The sequence below is a fragment of the Colletotrichum fructicola genome (assembly GCF_000319635.2).
Source record: "Colletotrichum fructicola Nara gc5 chromosome Unknown KSG_Nara_v1_contig03, whole genome shotgun sequence".
Lineage (NCBI taxonomy): Eukaryota > Fungi > Ascomycota > Sordariomycetes > Glomerellales > Glomerellaceae > Colletotrichum > Colletotrichum fructicola.
The window spans coordinates 2,762,110-2,781,290 of NW_027094053.1; the positions used below are offsets into that span (position 1 = coordinate 2,762,110).

At 53.5% G+C, this 19,181-nt stretch overlaps 4 protein-coding genes across 4 annotated transcripts; 2 read left to right on the plus strand and 2 right to left on the minus strand.

Annotated features, from left to right (window-relative positions):
* Positions 1-556: 556 nt before the first annotated feature.
* plcA (1-phosphatidylinositol phosphodiesterase) lies at positions 557-1,609 on the plus strand (the record flags this gene model as incomplete). Its single annotated transcript, XM_032030525.1, has 1 exon — positions 557-1,609. One exon carries the CDS (start codon positions 557-559, stop codon positions 1,607-1,609), a length of 1,053 nt encoding a protein of 350 aa, XP_031890043.1.
* Positions 1,610-6,977: 5,368 nt separating this feature from the next.
* CGGC5_v005544 (Uncharacterized protein) lies at positions 6,978-8,587 on the minus strand (the record flags this gene model as incomplete). Its single annotated transcript, XM_032030523.1, has 5 exons — positions 6,978-7,352; positions 7,440-7,743; positions 7,806-7,931; positions 7,997-8,394; positions 8,444-8,587. 5 exons carry the CDS (start codon positions 8,585-8,587, stop codon positions 6,978-6,980), a joined length of 1,347 nt encoding a protein of 448 aa, XP_031890221.1.
* A 1,443-nt stretch (positions 8,588-10,030) lies between these two features.
* CGGC5_v005545 (uncharacterized protein) lies at positions 10,031-10,623 on the plus strand (the record flags this gene model as incomplete). The annotated part of the gene is made up of 3 exons (XM_066151468.1): positions 10,031-10,053; positions 10,154-10,212; positions 10,313-10,623. 3 exons carry the CDS (start codon positions 10,031-10,033, stop codon positions 10,621-10,623), a joined length of 393 nt encoding a protein of 130 aa, XP_066009069.1.
* Positions 10,624-11,583: 960 nt separating this feature from the next.
* tho2 (THO complex subunit 2) lies at positions 11,584-18,870 on the minus strand (the record flags this gene model as incomplete). The annotated part of the gene is made up of 2 exons (XM_032030522.1): positions 11,584-14,250; positions 14,302-18,870. 2 exons carry the CDS (start codon positions 18,868-18,870, stop codon positions 11,584-11,586), a joined length of 7,236 nt encoding a protein of 2,411 aa, XP_031890038.1.
* Positions 18,871-19,181: the final 311 nt, after the last annotated feature.

A 19,181-nucleotide genomic window follows, 5' to 3' on the forward strand; every position in this document is an offset into this window, starting at 1 on the left:
TCAGGGGCAAAAAAAGGGGACGCTATGAACGTCCCGCGTCCTGAACAAGCCCGGCCCGGGACCTGGAACAGCATTTTTAATTCCGGATCAACGTCGGTGCGGTGCTTCAACCGTCATGTCGCGACGCCGTCAATGCCCACGTGCTCAAGCCACGGGATCTCATCGCGACATCTCATTCTGACCTCTCTCAACATATCCGCCCTTTTCCCCCCTGAGAGCGTTGTGTTGTTTGTAAATGTTCCGACTGCGAGTGCAATCATTCTTACTCTAATTTTCCTTTTCTCGTCTGCTTAGATAGAAAGGGGGAGGGCTGCGTTTGCCGGTTCGTCCTAGACTGTTGTCGTTCCATTCCGCCCGTCGGGGGGAAAGTCTCGCTCCCACTCCGTGCCGGAGACCACGCCCGCGAAACTCCGCCGTTACACCGAAGACCTCACTGCCGCGCCGTGCTCATCGCGGACATTCCGGATCTCCCGCTCAACTTCACACTACCTCATCCTTCACTCACTCTTACGGACTGGGCCACACACCCAGGCTCATCTCATCACAACCGCCCAAGATGCGCTTCCACTGCATGCCCCTTCTCTACGTCATCTCCTTCTTCCTGCTCGCATCAGCCCTCTTCTCAGTCCTCCTCTCGCTGGCTCCCTGCTTCGTCAAGTCCAAAAACCACTGCTACCGCGGCTATGAATCCCACCACTCCTTCGACGTCGACAAGGCCCTCCACGCCGAGTGGATGAAGTCCATCCCGGACGACGCCAACCTCACCTCCCTCTCCATCCCGGGCACCCACGACACAATGACCTACTCCCTCCGCAACCAGGTCTTCCAGTGCCAGAACCACAACCTCTCCGCCCAGCTCAACGCCGGCATGCGCTACCTCGACATCCGCGGCCGCCTCGTCAACGACTCCATCCAGATCTACCACGCCTCCATGGCTACCGGCTACTCCTACACAAACGTCCTGCTCACCCTCTTCGACTTCCTCGAGGCCCACCCCTCCGAGACCGTCGTCATGCGCCTCAAGGAGGAAGGCCGCCCCCTCGGCAACAACACAATGACCTTCGAGGACGCCTTCAACATCTACCTCCACAACGACACCCTCACCTCCGCCGGCGCCCAGGCCCACTTCCACAAGCACAACCCGCGCAAGCCCTTCCCCGCCCTCGGCGCGCTGCGCTCCAAGATCTTCCTCCTGCAGAACTTCCCCTCCAAGGGACCCAAGTCCCCCTACGGCGTCATCTGGGAGTCCTCCGACATGGTCCTCGAGGACCTCTGGATCATCCCCAGCATGGAGCACCTCTACATGAAGTGGGAGGCCATCGAGAACGCGCTCAAGCGCGCCGCCACCTCCAAGCCCAACAACCGCGTGCTCTACCTCGCGCACCTGAGCGCTTCTGTAGGCGTGCTGCCCATCGAGGCCGCGGCGGGCAACCTCAACCACACGGTCGCCGGCATGAACGACCGCACCGGCGACTGGCTCGCCGAGACGGCGGGCGGCGCGGACGCGGGCAAGACGGGCATCGTCATCATGGACTTCCCCGGCCGGGCGCTGGTGGACGAGGTCCTGGCCCGGAATACGGCGCTGGCGGACCGTAGCGCCGAGTTGTGAAGGCCCGGCGTTTGGCAGTAAACACACACACACCCACCCAAAAACAAGCAAAGCAAAAAAAGAACAAAATCCCAGTCGCAAATCCGTGTGCTTCATCATTAATCGGTCCCGTCGTCATCATCACACTGTCGTTGTCGTCATCCATCTACACCCCCTTGGGTCCACCACGCTTCGTTCACTGCACGCGCTAGAGAAAGAGACGCTGCGACTGTTGCACTCTTACAACCATCAAAGCCCCACCGGCCATGTTGTTTTCGGAGGCACGGAAAAACGGACTGTGTTGGTTTGCTGCGGTCTTTCCCCCCCCTTCCTCCTTGATTCGCGGCCTGCGGGTCCGTTCCCCGACCGCGCGCACGCGTCGCCGAGATGAGGATCTTCGGCCGGGCTGGGAGGGGGGGGGCGGCTACCTTAGCGTCGGATGCCCGCCGATCCGCCTCTAGCCCGAAACACGCCGGCGCCGGCGCAGCGTTCTTTTTTTTTTTTTTTTCTACCTTCGATTCGGTGCTCCTCTTTTTCATCCCGTTGGTGTGTTCACAACCGCTCGTTCGTTGGACGACACTTCTCCGTGAGCTCCCTAGCCGACGACACTAGATCCGGGCGGCTGTTTGTGTTTTTTTTTTTTTTTCCTCTGGCGGCTTTTTCTCTGTCGATACCCAATCGCTATTCGTTCTAGAAATCGGGCCGTTGAGGCGAGGGAAACGTGTGATTCTCCATTCGTGTGCTTTCAAAACGGTGGTTTAGTTCGTGATCCGGGAGGACTCATCGGATCTCGTTTGGTTTCTTGGAAGCGATCTCGATCATAGACGCACGCGACGTTACTAGTCACAGTGTCACACCAAAAAGGTCTTGTCGACGGCGGATGTGGTCGCTTCTCATTGCCTGCTTGCTCTCCCTTTCCCCTCGCGTTTGTTGTGCCCCCACACAATCTCTCTTAGCTTCTTTTACACACGCCCCCCACCCACCAAACCTCCCTTGCCGCCGCCAACTACGCAAGTGGCGGTTTCAGCTTCACTTGCCCATCTCGCCAAAACTGCATGCTTTTGGTTTTTGGGTGGTGAGGGAAAATTTGATCGTCAGGTACCGGGACGGGTGCATCGGAAACATTTGTGGAGCTGGGAAAAAAGGGGATCTTCATTAGCCGTTCGTTTCGAGGCGAAGCGGGAAGGGCAGGCACGCGAGTAATTTGGGTTTCCTGGGTTTCCTGGGTTCCTGGGTCTTTCCCGGGGTGGCGGAGAAACAGGGCTGGCGGCTGAGGGGTTTGGGAGCTGTCCAGCTGAAGACGATCTCATCCTTTGGCAGAGGGTTTGGGGTTGTGCTGTCTGGGTCTGGTTGCCTTGTGCGACAACCCCGGTCGCACGGCGGTGGAATATCTTTAGGAACTTGTTGGTAATGATGTCAGGGGAAGAGGGCAGAAGAGAAGAGTTGGTTAAAGAGGTGGATCAACGTACATGGTATTACACACGCACAAAGAGAGACCCGTTGCTGGCGTTGACGTCAGTGACTTTGAGGGTTTACTGAACAGAGGGTTGGGCGGCGGCTCAATTTGGGTTTTGGGATACACATAATTGGGGTTGTACACATAGAGTCAAGGTATTAGGTCTCGGGTGGTATGGTGTCTTTATGGCTCGGAGTTCCGTGGCGTTACTTGTTTCGGGACGGATAGAGTCCTGCTAATTGAATGACACTCGTTGAAACGATTGGGTTGTCCGTCTTCTTATATCTCCAGACCGGAAGCTTCTTCTACTGCCTGGTGGGCACCAACTGCGAATGTTATCATCTGACTGCCACGGCCGGCCAGGCGGTTGCTCGGATATAAGATCAACACGTAGCTTGGCAACTCAAACATGAGAGCAGAAGCATTATTCTCGGGTAGATGCCGTATTAACTTTATCAGCGACCTGCTTCTGTTCAAAGAACCTGCATAGCCTATCTATGAATGTGCGATCTGTACGAAAACCAGATGATCAAATCAAGACCTGTGCCCTGAGTGAGGTTAAGTTTAGTATCAGATCAACTGCGAGACAAGACCAAAAGTCCGAAGGAGTGTTTCTCTCAGGCCATCCTTCAATGTTCCGATGACGTTACCATAACTATGACCTTGACATGGGAAACAGTTGTTTGTCGACGATTTATCATTATGTTACTCTACGCACCTCTCAAAGATTTCCGCATAATTCAGTTTGTCCAAGTTGAAATGACTGAAGGACGCTACATCTGTAATAATGGACAGTATGGTCCTGTCCTCCGTAGGTAATCTTGGCTTCTTTGCTTTGGCGAGAAAGCGTAACAGCTTTAGTGCTTAAGATACCAAGCTCATCTTGAAGCATGTTCTGAGTCTTCATGACACAGGACGCAGTCTCCAAAGTTACAAAATCTAGACCCTCCCTCATAATCATTGATTTCAAGGAGCAATGCGCATACGGTTAGGTGCTCAGTCACCACGATGACGAGTTGTCAAATACCTGCCTGAAGCAGACGCTGTGTGGTTAGAAATGCTTGCGAATTTTGCTACTAATAGTCCCTTTATCGCATGCTTCAGCTCATCTTTTGAGCTCGCTAAGACGTGGATTCTTAATCGGCGCCAGCATTTAGACGTAGACGGTCTGTCTGACAAATCCGTAAAGCCGTGGTATTTAGTATTTTATGCCATCAACATTCCCATGCAATCAATATTCTTGCGCTCTCAAGATTTTATTTGATTCAAGCTTCTTTATTCTTTCTATCCTTCAGTAGTCTTTTTTCAACATCCATTAGATAGCCTCAATTGCCGTCACTCACTGCCGTCTACGGTCGTTGTCTCCGATCTTCGTCTGGAGTGGTCGTCTTGTTTATCCCTGACTGTATCGCCTTATTCGTTGCCCCCAGACCTTACTCTTCGCCATCATACCGAACGACTGTCGTCGAACTGCAGCAGTCATGGGTTCTGTCTCTTAGAAGCGGAAGAAATCATCAGTTTTGGCTGCTCTAACCTTGGCCTGGATTGTCCGTGGGACCCGCCAACCTAGCCTTGAACGCATGACGTATGTATCTTTATTGAACTCCAGTTGAATAAAGAATTTGTTCTCACACGCACGTACAGCATAAAACGCTGCTGGTACAACATGTCATAATACAGAGACCATTTAGGTACTTCAGTTTCAAACCAACAAAGTTCCTCTGCGAAAAGCTTAGCAAACCCGTGCCATTCGTTCTTATCGAGTAGCTCTTTGATGAAAGACTGGCAGGCGAGGTTCAATTCCCCGCAAAGCAGTTCCGTTATTGGCCCTCGAAATCTTTCAAGCCTAGAGATGCTGAAGAGAAAGAAGACGAGACCTCAACAAGCCAGGAAGGAAAGCAGAATTTTTCATGGAAGGGGAAGCGGACAGCGTTGGCTTGTCCCTTTTGAATAATGCATAATGGGGAGAGATGAACTGGAACAAGATAGCATTATGGTAGGTACTCTTAATTTTGCGCTGCTGTGTGTGGTCAACCAACACCTAGGTTATTAGAAGACCATAAGGTGGTGTGTTCCATGGGTATGTGGCTTAATTAGACCATCTCAATCAAAGACCTCCTTTCGAGCAACCTCCTCGACTCAGACTACATAAATTTGCACAGTCAGTTGCATGAGGAGCGCCGACACCACCAACTAAACGGTCCTGAATTCTTTATCTACCTCTGCTTTCACTCGCTCATCTGGGTCTCCAGCCACAATCATGGCCTGCAAAATCGCCGGCTGCATCAACTGTTGCCCTTAGACTTGACTGGTTACAGACGAGAAGCCAATACCAGGCGTTCAACAAGACGAGGGTACTTCGGGGTCTGCGCGTTACAGATGCTGGCCGCGTAAAGGCAATCCTCCATTTTCCCAACTACTTTCCTTCAAAGCTGTAGCTAGCGATAATTACACGTCTTTTGGATCCTCAAAGTCTGTGTCGGAGTATGGGCCCGACGTGGTCAAAGGAATTCAACGCCGACCGGGGCTGCCGAAGTGATATCCCTGAAAGCCGGACACTTTTGAGACCCCCAAACGATCTACGAACCAGTTACACCTCTTCTTGCTTGGTGTCGCACCTGCTCAAAGCGTCAGGCCAAAACCCGAATAGGCCTTGAGACACTTCCTACGGCCCTTCTTTAGGTTTTGCGAGTCATTCGGTTCGTCGCATGTTGAGTAGCCCTCAAAGCTTGTCTTCAGTCAGGACGTTCGTAAAGCTTTCCCATAGAGAAATCCTATCTACTAACCCGCACAAAAAAGCGATTACGCGGAATGTGACACAAGTAACGACCCAAAAGACCCGAGAAATGCGCGTGTTTCCAGCGCCTTATAGACTATGGAAACTTAATAATCCTTGGGTGATTTCTCGTCTGACTCGTCACTAGGTACTAGGGTTCAGTGGCTAACATGACTGAACTTTTGCATATAAAGACAATCAGTTTCCTTGCAATCATTGCTAGATGTTGCGCTGAGAGTACCTTCTTGTCCTATCTCGGTTTTGACGACGAATTTCCTTCCATCTATTGCCCATAAAATCATCAGCCATCAAGATGAGAGTTTCAGTATCACTATGCATTTGTCTTTCCTACCTCAGCATTGCGACGGCAGTTGCTGTGCCTAGCGACGGGGAAGCAGAGACTGCTTCTCAACTTCTGTAAGTCAATTTCCGCAAGAAGGGATCATCTCCAGTCACTTCCATCAAATATGTACACATCCCTAATCACGTATGATTCAGTACAAAACGGGCACAACAATGCCAATGTGATAGCACTGCAGCTACCAGAGACTGCTGCAAAGGGCTTGGAACGATGGGAGGTGGACTGAATCTGGAATGTGTAACCGACAAAAACAGCCAGTTCTTGTCGTGCTGCTCTAAGAAGGGGTTCATTGGGAATGTATGCTTTTAACTTAACGACGGCTGCGTAGCAAGCAAATTGCATTTCTCGTTTTGTTCAAGCAAGGACCACATATATGATGTATCTGTGCAAATGTTAGCTGGCTGAGTTCTTGCGGATATATCAAACTGTTCATACCCCTTGCGCAAGGGTATCATTCACGTGTCCCACCTGACTTTAAGCGGCTACAAAAGCGAGATCTTACTTAGGACGCATTAGATAATTTAAGGATTACATGAACAGCAGAAATCTCAACATTGAGTGACCATGCAATCCTCGATTTTGCACCAACTTTCAAGAGATAGGCGCCAAAACTCTTTGTAAAAAGAGCGTTTGACCCAGGTCCAGTCTTCTGTAGCATTTGGAACAGGCGTAGATTCGATCTCCAACCTTTTATTCTGAAAACAAGCGATAGACAGCCAGCTGAGTAAGTTTTCTCTATCGCATCGGTTTGATTCCCGCCTCCATGCCCCACGCCCAAGTCACTTAGATACCTAGGCTACCTAGTATATCTCTCTGAGATACTGGCTATGCCAGTAGCCTTACCACCAATCGGCACATACTCTGCTCTCGTCTTACCAACATCCTCAGTCCGCTCAACAGGCTCGCCAGCCGATCTTGTCTTGCCAGCCCAGTTAAATGCCGGGCGCACAACAAAACCAAGTAGCTGCTTTTGCCGCAAAGTCAACTTGTCCAAGACATCTTTCCCCAAGCTCAGATACGGGTTCACGGTCGAACCCATGAAGTAACGGTTGAAAGCGTAGATGAGAGCGGGTCTTTCGGCGTTGGTGGTGTTGACACCAGTTGAGTGCCAAACTGTAGTATTAAACACCAGGCAAGTGCCGGCCGGGGCCGATGCTGGGATGGATCCATCCTTTGCGGCACCAGGTGTTAGTCATGTTTGAGAACAACGACAGTCCAGTCGCTGTCTTGCCTCGTATCAGCTTGCGAGGGAACTTACAAAGCTGTTTGGATCCCATGGGCGCACATGGCCAATGTGAGAGGCCGGAATCACATGCGTGGCCCCATTCGTTTTGCTGGAATCCTCCATGTAGAACATGAAACTGAGACCAATTGGATCGTCCGTGAAAGGATTCATGGGAATTTGGTCGCGGTGAAAAGGCATAGGCATGTTGTTGGGCCCCAAAATATTGACTGAGGCCTGAGACAGGTACGAGTAATCTCCCAAAAACCAGGCAAGCAGTTCGTCAAACAGTGGGTGATTCAAAAGGTCTAAGAACTCATCTCCCTTGTTGATAACGTTCCTTCATTCGTAATTGTCGTTAGCGTGCGCAGCATAAGGATTGATATGGGAGCGTTTACGTACCACAATCGTTGGTTGGTTCCGCCCTCGATGTCAGCTACGCCAGCCTTCCGCTCGCCGGCAGCTTGTTCGAGAATGGCTCGTCTCAAAATTTGAACTTGTTCCGGCGCCAAGGCATCTTTGACTAACCTGCGAACTCGTTACTCACTGCTTCTGTCTTTCGAAGTAGTAATCGCGGGAAACAATATTCATACCCATATCCGAATTTCTTGATGTTGCGTTTGATCTCCGCGAGGTCAGTTGTCGGTTTCGGGAGCGCGTCCTCGGAGAAGGTGTAGTCCTTGGGGTTCATGACTTTGGACGGCCGAGGAGACATGCGATCCAAGAGATCGTGTGACTTGGGAGGGTTGGCGCCCTGCGCGTTGAAGCCAATACGGGCAACCATGTTCACGTCTAGGTTGCCATTCGCCAAGCCGAAAAACATATCCGGACGTAGAGAAATAGTCACATCTACGCTCATCCCCGTAGGCGGAGACTCGAGCAGGCGAGTGCCCGTTGGCCGAGCATCAATGTAGATGGTCTTCGTGAGCTCGCCACGGGGCATCTTGTCAGTCACGATGAGTTCGGCCAGTGTATCGGCCTCGTTCAAAGCCTGACTGATGTTTAGTTGGGATGGCACTTCAACTTGGTGGTAGGCTTACCGAAAGTTTGCCTTTGATGGTCTCAAGTACATCCGAGGCAAGTGCGTCGAATTCTTGTGCCTTAGGGTCGCTGTATGAAAGGGTTCCGAAGTCCATTCCTGGAGTCAACGGAGGACCCGCCACGGGAAGAGTTGAGGCAGCCATTGGATCAAGCTCTGTTAAAAAGGGTCACTCAATCTGTTGTTCTGGGCGAATGCACAAGTTCGTGTATTAGGCACGATGAAGCCATGATTAAATACAGAGCACCGCACATTTCGCATTGCAATATCTCCTTTCAGCGATTGCGAGACCGAGAGCGATATTTTGCTCTGGTTGGCAAAGCTTCAGAACCGTCGCCAGAGCTAGGATATCCTCGCTTAAGCGGCATTCATCCCATACATTCATTGCACGTCAAAATTATAAGCAGCCGAGCGTACCTTAATCGGATATCAGTGTTGATCATTCGTATATGCCCATTGAATGTACAGCTAAATGCACTGAGTATTTCAGTTCCCTGGTGCTGATTGGTGCTTATGTCTTGATAGAAGAATGCCGAATACATAAAGTTCAACAATGTCCCATCGCTTGCGGGTGCCATTATATGCGCAGCGGGGTTGTATCTAGATAGACGTTCCATCAACTGACCGACTTGTTGTTCTAGCGAATAGGGAATCTTGTAACTGAGCGAACTTGCGGAAATACGGAGCTATCCGCGGATCGCGCGTGGTGTAGTCCACCTGCAATCGATGAGGTGCAAGGACCGGTGATGGCGGTGAAGGACAAGGCAACACGGACCCCCACTTCGATCGATATGAGGAAAAGCCCTTAATGAACCGTAACTGTCACCTCTTGGTCAATAGTGACCGCATATCTGCTGCGAGCATCTCAGTGAATCTAGCTACGTCACATAGGGGGGGACCTTCAGGCACCGTAGATTCGTAATTATTACCCTTGTTCCACACTTCGGGTACACCCGCTAGCACCTGAGCTACACGGGACTTGTTGGGATGTATGTAGGCCGCTTATTGCTTGTTGCGGTGCCAAGTCTTAGGCTTGAGCCTTGCACAGTGATCCGCAACCATGCAGCATTCCAGACTACCGGCAGTCCTGAAGATGCTTCGATCCTATGCCATTGTGATCTATGAACAATCAAAACAGAACGTTGCTCGTTGCTCTGGGAATTCTTGCATAAGTAAATGAGCATTACCATCGATGATGGCGCCAGATTGAGTCGCATGTCGGGGTCTGGGGACAATTGGCCTAAACAAAGCATACATGAGAGTTAAGTGTGGCTTAGCAGAAAATCGTAGACTGAAAATCAATCAACCGGTAGGGAACACACTGTGCTGTGTTGTGAGGCTCTGCCTCCTTTTGAAATTTAGCTTTTTTGCCATTAACGTTTTACTTTTCGAGTCCGGATATCGGCGTTGGTTTAGGTTCAAGGACTATGACCAGCCTAATTATTCTGTTGTTGACAACCCCTGCTTTAATAAAAAGAACCGTTGTATCATTTGAATGGCGTACACTTCAGGGGCTCGTGTTGATATATCATGTCTTGATTTGACAAAAGCTTGTACGCTCTGTAGAGACAAGCAGTCGCCGACTGAGATGAAGGACAGTCTTTCGCCAGAGTACTCCTTTTTTTTTTTTACTGATGTTGCCTTGTAGTAGGCAAGTATATATTCTGTGAGCTGCAACTTGCCCTTTCTCATCCCCACATTCTCTTGGCAGCCACCAACACACACTTGCTCTCCACTCGGACAAGGTGCCCAGTCCCCTTACACGAAGCAGTAAGTCATCATTATTATTTCTACTCTCTTTCGTTGCCTCATCTTGTCTCTTCTTTTCAAACTGAATTGCCTATCAGAACGAAAGCTCACAGAGTCACAGTGCATTCCCCAACCGCCATCATTCTCCTCGCTCTCGTCGGCCTCGGTCTGGCCGGCAACCCGCAGTACAAACTCAGCTGCGATCCAGCAGTCCCAGCCGCGTACCAAGCAAGCTTCCAAGCCTACGCAAAGCGGAACTGTGGAACGGGCGAATACGGTGGAAAGCCAGGCACTTGGCATGACAACACGCAGACATGCGAAGCCCCAACACCCCTCGAGGGCAACATCTCGGGAAGATATTACCACCCGATCTTCGCGAGCTCCTTGGGCGGCGCCAATATCAGCCCCCGCTGCAACTGGCTCTCCGCTTGAGGGGATAATTAGGCTTAGATATGGCGAGATGTGCATTTGGAAGAGCCTATGATTGACTAGACCAATGGGAGATGTGAAAGCCCCATCTAAGAATTACAAAGACATACGTTAGAAGTTCATATCATCTCTGCAAATATCAGACCAATTCATTTCCATCCTACCCCAAGCCCCCCCTCTCACAACCAAGCGGACAGCCATACTTCAACTAGAAAGCAAAACCAATGAATCTAATATTCTTTCCTAGTATTCTCACAAGTAATACAAACAACCCCTTATACCTGAACCCCCTTGAACCAATGCCTGATGATGTACACTCGCAAGCCCTCCATCTCTACGAAGGCTCCTCGAGCTGTTTTATAATGCCTCTACACCCCCTCCAACCTGATAAGCATCAACCAGCCTTGCCCTGATTTCTACGCGCAAAAGCTTTTGTTTTAAAAAAGTATCGGGTATCATAAAGCGTTGTCGACGAAGTGAACATGAATCATTAAGTAGTGCGTGGGCGGATGCAAGTCTAAAAGGTCGCATGGGTGCGTGCAATCGCAGGGCTGTCATCCGCAACACCAGGCAAGAGAGGGTACCGAGAAGTATCTGTCCCCTCTTCCCGGCTGCGCTGCGCCGGCCGCTGATAGTGTCCGAGCGACGAGGACGATGTATGTGTATGATGTGTTTTGTAGGGTTTGACACGGAGTGGATTGTCTTTGTATCTGAACTTGGAATTTCGGCCATCCTTTTTGGCCAGTCGTGCAAAACTCGCAAAGTAAAATAATAGTAGCAGTGTAATGAATGCTCGTCGCGGAATGTGTGTGGTCCTCTTTGCCCATTCTGTGCCGCATGTCGTCGTATCGACTCAAATAATCTTCTCTTTCCTCTTTCGCGAACATGGCCTTCTCTCTCTCTCCCTCTTGTCGATTATCATCAGAAACATCCCCCGCCATTGCTCCAAGGTTGAGATTTCTCCTAACGTCTCTGCCTCTTCTCGCGATCGTTCCCGAGACCGGTGGCGTCCTCGCTTCTCCTCTTGCGACCACGCTCCTCTCGCGGCTCACGTCGGTCATCGTTCTGCCTCGATCCGCCATCGCGTTGTCCTCCTCTAGGCGCACCTCGCGTGTTTCCACCCCATTCTTCATTACGTCCTCCCGAACCCGCTTCTCCTCGTGCTCCATCCGCACGCACGCCGTCGCCACGATCGCCACGGTGACGTGGCTCACGTCCACCTCCACCAATGTTCTCGCGGCTGTTGCCATGGGCGGCATTGGAGTGAGAGTCTCTGGTGCTACCGGAAGGATCCCGTCCTGACCGTCTCGGCTCGCGTTCCTCTCGGTTGCTCGAAGAATGGCCTTGGGCCCCGGACCTCCGGTCTCTGTACTCACGTGGCTCCTTGGGCTCCCTCTCGCGTTCTTGACTGCGCTGCTCTCGTTCCCGGCTGCTTCGTCTTGACTGTCGGCCGCGGTCCGAGCGGTGTTCTTTTCTGCTGCGATCGTGCTCGTTGCGTGAGTGATCCTCTCCATTAGCCTGGCCGCGATCTTGCCGGATTGGGTCTGGACGTTCTTGAGTCGGAGTCGAGATGGGAGACGCGCCGGTCAACACTTGAGCGTCGGAACCAGCGATGCTACCGCGGGCTGCTCCACGTCCCCGGATGGTAGTGCCGCGGCTAGTGTCCGGCATGTTAGCTTGGGCTTGTTGCAAAGTATTGTTGATACCCGCAAGTTGCCTTCGACTGCCACCGCGACCTCTGTCAGTTGACGCGGGTCCAGAGGGTGCACCATCGGTCGGACCAGGGAAGTTGCCGGTGGGCGTCTGGACGTTCCTGTTGCCGCCTCCAGAAGGCCGGTCAGGGGTGTTGAGAGGAGGCAGCGACGGCCGGGAATGGCCATGGTTGGGCGGCTGTCCCGAAGGTGGCGGTGGGGGAGGCGGCGCAATCTGGGCCAGGCGATCAGGGTGAACTCCAGTGGCTGGGCCTCCGGCACCCGGAGTTGGTGGGCCAGGCGGTCCAGAGTTAATGACACGAGCGCGGTCGGGGTGTGTGCTGGGAGTGGGCGTCGCTGTCGTAGGCGAGCTCACGGTCTGATTCTGATTCGGGTCGTATTGATTCCTGCGCCCCCTACCCGAGGCCGGTCCGGTTGGTGGATGCCTCTCGTCAGGCGCCGCCGGGCTATCGGTGCCGGGAAAGCGTCCATCGGATCTTGAATTGGGAGTATTCATGGCACCGCCACCTCGAGCGGATGTTCGGCCACGACCACGAGGTCCGGAGGGCGGTTCGTTCGTAACGACAGACTGGATGGGATTCAAGCGACCATAGTTGTGGTCTTGGCGGGTGTGATCGGGATCAGAGCCTCGACTGGGGCCAAGGAATGCCTCCCTGCCCTTGTCCTGTCCAGGCCGGCTACTGTCACGGTCGCCAGCTCGATCGGCTCGTGGATGTGTAGCTGGGGACTCATTGTGTGCATCCCGATTCGAAGACCGATGGTCTGAGTGATGAGAGCGACCATGTCTGTCATCTCTCCCGGCGTCAGGGGTATCTGGGTTGAAGCGTCCACTGCGTCTGGGAGAGTGGCCGCGAGGCGTGCCTCTTTCTCTGGGCTCATCCCGTGCTGGACGCGATGGCGGCTCCGGGCGAGTCTCTCCGATCAAGGCGGCACGCTCCGGGTTGATGATGTCAGAACGGTCCGAGTCGCCTCCTCGAGGTCCTCTGCCACTGCGACGATCGGGCTCGGATGACCGCGGTGGCCTTTCTGAACGGCTGGGCCTGTCTGGCTGGTCACCCTGGATCAGAGCAAGACGGGCAGAGTTGATGGGCGGCTCTTCAGGTGGCGGCTGTGCTGCTTGAGGGGGTGGCGTGGACATGACTGTGTCTCTCGAAAGTCGACCAGGCTCAGAAGCTCGGCCATTAGCCTGAGGCTGTCTGTCCCGTGACTGGCGGTTGTCACGATCATGAGTGCCGTGTTCGCGGCGCTGAGGTTCTTGTCTGCCGGGCCAGTCCTTCTCTGACAAGCGACCGACTTCTCTGGGGCCGTCCGGTCCACGGCGTTCCTGATTGGCGAATTCGCGGCTGCGGTCAGGGCGAGTGGGCTCAACAAACCGAGGGTCTCTAGAGTCCCGTGATTCCCTATGATCCCTGGAGTCACGGGGTTCTCGAGAATCTCTGGGGCCACGTGGCTCGCGGCTGTCTCTCTGGTCGCGGCGTTCGGGCAGGCCTTCAGGAGGAAAGTGGTTGCGGTAGTGGCCTGGAATAGGCACGTCGGGCCTCTTAGGCAGGCCTGAAGGCGCGCTCGTAGGAATAGGTTTGGGGCCGTCCCTCTGGTGTGCGTTATTTGACGGGGTACCGACATGGGGCTTCGGCGTTGATGGTTTGCTCGAGGCGGCAGAGTTGGCTGAGGGGGTAGCACCGGGTTTTGCTGAGTCTCTCTGCGCACCAGAGGGCTTGGGAGGAAGATTGGCATCCTTCTGACCGATATTGGCGGGCGCCGACGGACCAGACGGTCGGTTTTCGGCATCCTTGCCGTCCTTGACTTCTCCATCCTCCTGCTCTGCTGCACTCTTGGCAGAGCCAGGCTTGAATTCGGCAGCGGTCGGGCGCAGACCTGCCGCATCGCCATCTTTCGTCTTTCCTTGGGCTTGTCCGTTCTGGGTGGGGGTCAGCATACTTGTTGTCTGGGTTGTGATTGATCGACCCACCATATTTGGGCGGAAGCCTGCTGGCAATACCCACTTCGCCTTCCTTCTCTGCAACTCGGACAATGCACCCTGAGCAGCAACTGAAAGATCAACGCGATGTCCTTCCTCTCCGGCTGTCGCAGTCTTGGAGGCTGCCTCACGCTCGGTGATGGTCTTGAGCTGCTCAATGAACTGGTTGCCCATGAAGGTAACGGCTGGGAAGAATTCAAGAACAGCCTTGAGAACCGTCATGGCATTGCGAATGTGCATCCACTCCATGCCGCCGAGACAGGACTTCAAAGCCAGGTTGAGCTTATTGTGCCAACCGTACAGAATGTCTCGAAATTGCGAGTGGTCGTAGTACGCCGTTGGTTGTCTCTCGGCATCAAATTCCGATGCAAAGCCAAGCAGATTGCTACGCTTGCCGACAGCTTCCCTCTCAAAGACATTGGAGTCTCGGTGCCATTTGGCGAGGTCCTTCAAGATGCAGTTCAGGAACCTTCCGAAATGCTCGGCTTCACGAACGGTGCAAGTGAAGATCATGGACCGAAGTCGGTTGACATTGAAAATTCGGTCGTACAAAGCCTTCAAGCGGAAGTTGGGTGCACCGAAGCTGTGGATCTTTCTGATGAGGGCGTAGCAGTACTCGGCGTCGCTGGCGGAAAGCACAAGTCGGGGAAGCAAACATTGCTCCAGAATTGCGTCCGAAATACCGTTCAGCTTGGTAACCGAACCTGTGAACCATGTGGCCATGCGATCAGACATGTAGTCCCTGACGACGCGTGCCCTCTTCATCTGCAGATCAGCCTCCTTGGGAAGTTCGTTGCCAATCTTTTGAAGTTCGGCCTCTTTGGTCTTCTTCTTGTTGACGCCGCTGCGGCTCATGTCCGAACGGTCTCTGTTGAGATCTTTGGCCAAGTTGGCAATTCTCTTATGGGCACTGTTGTAGCTTGCGGCAGGTACTTCGATGTCGCCAAGTTGAAGTGCCCAAAAGAGAACGTAGAACTCAGAACTGAGCTTGCTCCAAGAAGCCTCGGGCGTGATGGACTGAATGGAGGCGACGAGGGGCTCAAGAGCTTCGTGAATCTGGCGCATGGCGTCTTTCTTCGCCTTCTCCCGAATTTCTTGTGGCGTGAGCGTCTTTTCTTCAGCCTCAGTCGTCTCTTCGCCAGTCGGCACCATAGACACATCTCCGTCGGCATCCGCGATAGCTGGAGCATCCGGCTTCTTCGCAAACATGGCGTGAGAGACGCCTTCTCTGCCGATGAGAAAAGCGAGACTGGCATCAAGACCAAAGTCATCCATCAAACACGCAATGGCAGGGACAAGGGCATCAAACTCCTGTGGTTCCAAGTTCGTTCGCAGGAGGTCGAGATACTGAACCAAGATCTGGTGGCTGTCGTCGATAACGGAACCGATGTACTTGATATGAGCCTCGTCATCAGGGAGCTTGAAGATGGCTGACTGGCGGTATTGAGCAATGTTGATGAGAATACGTCCAGCAAGCTTCGATTCGGTCAATGATTGCATGAGGCGCTTGGCACTGCGCCCCGACTCGAATCGTTTGTCCTGAAGACCGAGCAGGGTCTGTCGGCGCAACACCTCACCTCCTGACATGGCCAGAATCTGTTCATCGGTAAAATCAAGGACTTGAACAACGCCTCCCATGGAGGCTACGAGCTCCTTGAGAATGATCAGATCCGTAGAGTTGCCTTTGAACAGCTGATCATCGACGTATCGAAGGATGGGGCTCGGGTCCAAAATCGAGTATCGCTTAAAAACCTTGCCGGCAAACTTGGACAAAGCTTGAAGCCATTTGCTGGTAAGAAGGATCGAAGATTCTTGGGTGCGACTTCTTTGTTTGCCGCCGAGGGAGCTCATCAATGACCACACCAGGACGTCGTACGCCAAGTCAGTGAAGTACTTTGCGCACTCAACGAAAGCTTCGATAAGATTGGCGTAGGATTCGATCTGGCTCAAGGCTTCCTTGAAGACAATGCCCGGGGATGAGTAACTGGTCTTTGCCAAAGACTTCGCCATCTCGCTAAGATTGGTCAACGAAATGCGCTTCATCACACCTCTGGTCTCGATGCGAGTGCGGGCAAAGGCTGCTTTCATGGCTGGAAGTCTGGATATTTGGCCCTCGAACCACTCTGCGTAGATTGAGTAGCGAGTGGTGACGGGGTAGAGCTTGAGAAGGTCCCAGACAGAGTTCACGACTGCCGCATTGGCTGTAGTCATGCTGAGGGCGGGAACCAAAATGCGTCGGAGAAGTTCCTGCCAGCGGTCGAGGTTTTCCTGAGTCCGATCTTGTCCAAGACTCTTAGCTCCGATACTAACAAACTTTGCCAGTAGAGCAGGGTCTTTGCCGATGTTGACGCCGGAGATGTTCAAGAAGGTATCGCACAGGGTGAAGACATCCTCGACGGTCTGGCAAACAGGGACATTGTCGGCCCATTCGTCCCAGTAAAATCGGTAATGCTGGTCTCTTGGGTCGAAGCCGTCGGGGAAAGGCCACTTCATGGACTTCTTGGTCGGTGTAGTAGTGAGCTTGACAGTGCCCTTAGGAACGCCGCTCTGGTCGAGGTCGGCAATCGACTTGGCAGGACACTCAGCGGAGCAGATGGGTGTGGGTCGGCTTTCCTGATAGACCTTTTCAATGCTGTGGTTGAGGATGCGGTGTACGCGGTCAAGGATTTCAGGGAAAGCCTCGGGGAGCCAGGGGAACCGGCCAAGAATGAACAAAGACTCCGGAATGGCGCCAATCGTCAACAGACAGATGAGCAATGCCGCCTTCTGCTCCATAGGTTCCGGTAGCTTCTCCTTCTCATCCGCGCCGGCATCGGTCTTCGCGTCCGCATCCACCTTTCCGGAGATATCCCGTGTGCGAGTGGTCGGCACAGGTGCTGTGTCATCAGGAAGAGCACCCGCCATAAGGAGCGCATTCTGTGCGGCACCGGGTCGACTCTGTCTCTCCTTCTCCTCGAGTTCCTTCATGCGCTTCTCCCTCAAAGTCTCCATGTCGTCGTCCAGAGGCCAGAGATGAGGGTAAATGTCAGTGATTGACATAAATCCGACCTTGATGAGAAGCGCAACTAGGTAAAGAAGGTTGGCCGGCAGCACGTCGGCGGCATCTCGGGCGTCGGAAGAGTAGAATCGCAACTTGAAGCCTAGGAGCTGGGCAGCAGTACGGTTGCCTTGAGGCGGGAGCGTCTTTGTTGCCTTCATCCACGCCGAAGCGGCGTTGACTTCGGCTTCGGATGTTGACTCGGACGCTTCCAACTGTTTGAGGTTCTCTTCCGTGACCTCCCTTCCCCCAAGCTGGAAGAAGGCGTCCAGATGGATCTCGCGAGCCCTGTTCCAGAACTCGACATCACGCTGTCGTCTCAATTCAACCGCCTCTGCTTCGGACTCATCACTCGACTGCCAGTGTGAGTTTTCAGGTAGAGCCCAGTTGGGTAGACCGCCCACGTAGATGGATGAGGGCGGGTTTTGGTTGCGAGGCCACCAAGAGCTGACGCGAAGCAGCTTGATGAAGAACCGGAACTGCTTGATAAGCACGGCGGCGAAAACATCAAGCGTAACGTCGAGAACACGCCCGACGTCAAGATCAAAAGTTCCGATGAGGCCTTTGAGACGCTCGAATGCTGCGTGGGCTGCCTCGGCTGTGGGGGGTTCCGAGCTGCTGGTCGTGAAAAGCTCGGTCATCAGCTTGGAGTAACCCTCGGTCTCCTCGCGCAGCAGGTTGTAGTTGGCTTGTCGGTAAAGAAGGTTGGTGGCGTGGCGAATTCCGAGCTTCACGAAGGTGGTGCGGATGAGGCCGAGATCCTGCAAGAGCTGGGCATCGAGTACCTGGCGGAGGAGGGCAGGGGAGATGCCGCTGCACTGGATAAAGTCGCGGAGCTGGGGCTTGAAGAGTCCGCGATCATTGTCGAAGATGATTGACAGCGTGTCGAGGAAGAGAGTGTGCGGCTCGAACGAAAATGACTCCTTAATCATTTCTTGCGATTCCGAACCGAGTATCTCTTTCATGCACGCGCCAGCGTCGGCGGGCGACAGGCGGCCCTCCAAGACAGCATGGATGAATTCTTGGTAGATGCTGGTCAGCTCTTCAATGTCAACATCAACCTTGGACTGCTTCGCATGCTCGATCAGCTCTTGTCGGCTCTTGGCCGTCCACGAAGCGATCGCATCGTCGGTGATATGTTCGTAGCAGTAATTTGTCGGCACCGGAGAGGGCGGGTGGGATATCGAGGCAGCAGCGGTAGCCGCCGCTTGGTCGGTTGTGACTGGTGCCGGCGCTGGCTGCTGCGACTGAGATGGTGCCGAGGGAGGTCTGGGGACAGTTGGGGACGTGACGCGGGACGGGTTCGATGAGCTCGTCGCGGGCGGCTGTTGTGATTGCTGCTGTCCCTGTGCTGAGTCTCGGCGGTCGTTTCGTCTAGTGTTCCTACCACTGCGGCCGCCTCTTCCGCCTCCCTCGGAGAAGTCTCTGTCGCGCTGGCCCATGGTCGTGTCGCCGGGCCGATGAGGAGAGGGCCTGCTTCCCTCGTTGGCGAGGCCGCCGCGAGCCTTGCGCTTCGGAGGCATGTTGCTCTCGGATCGCGATTTCGTTCAGGGTATCATTGGAGACGCGCGTCGATTCTGTATTTCTCTCCTGTCGGCATGTCTGGTCAGTTGCTTGTCGTTCGCTTGCGCGCGCGCAGCTGGTGGAAGGAGGAGGACGTGAGGTACCAGGCGGAGGGAAGGAGCTCTCGTCGCGTGTCGATAGCTAGATCAAGGAATGACGTGCACAAAGGAAATAAAAGTAGGCGCAATCGTGTATTGCCGAAGAAACGATTCGGAGACCCGGAACAAACGATGCAATGATTAGAGAAATATCGTCGCCGTTTGGACTTGGT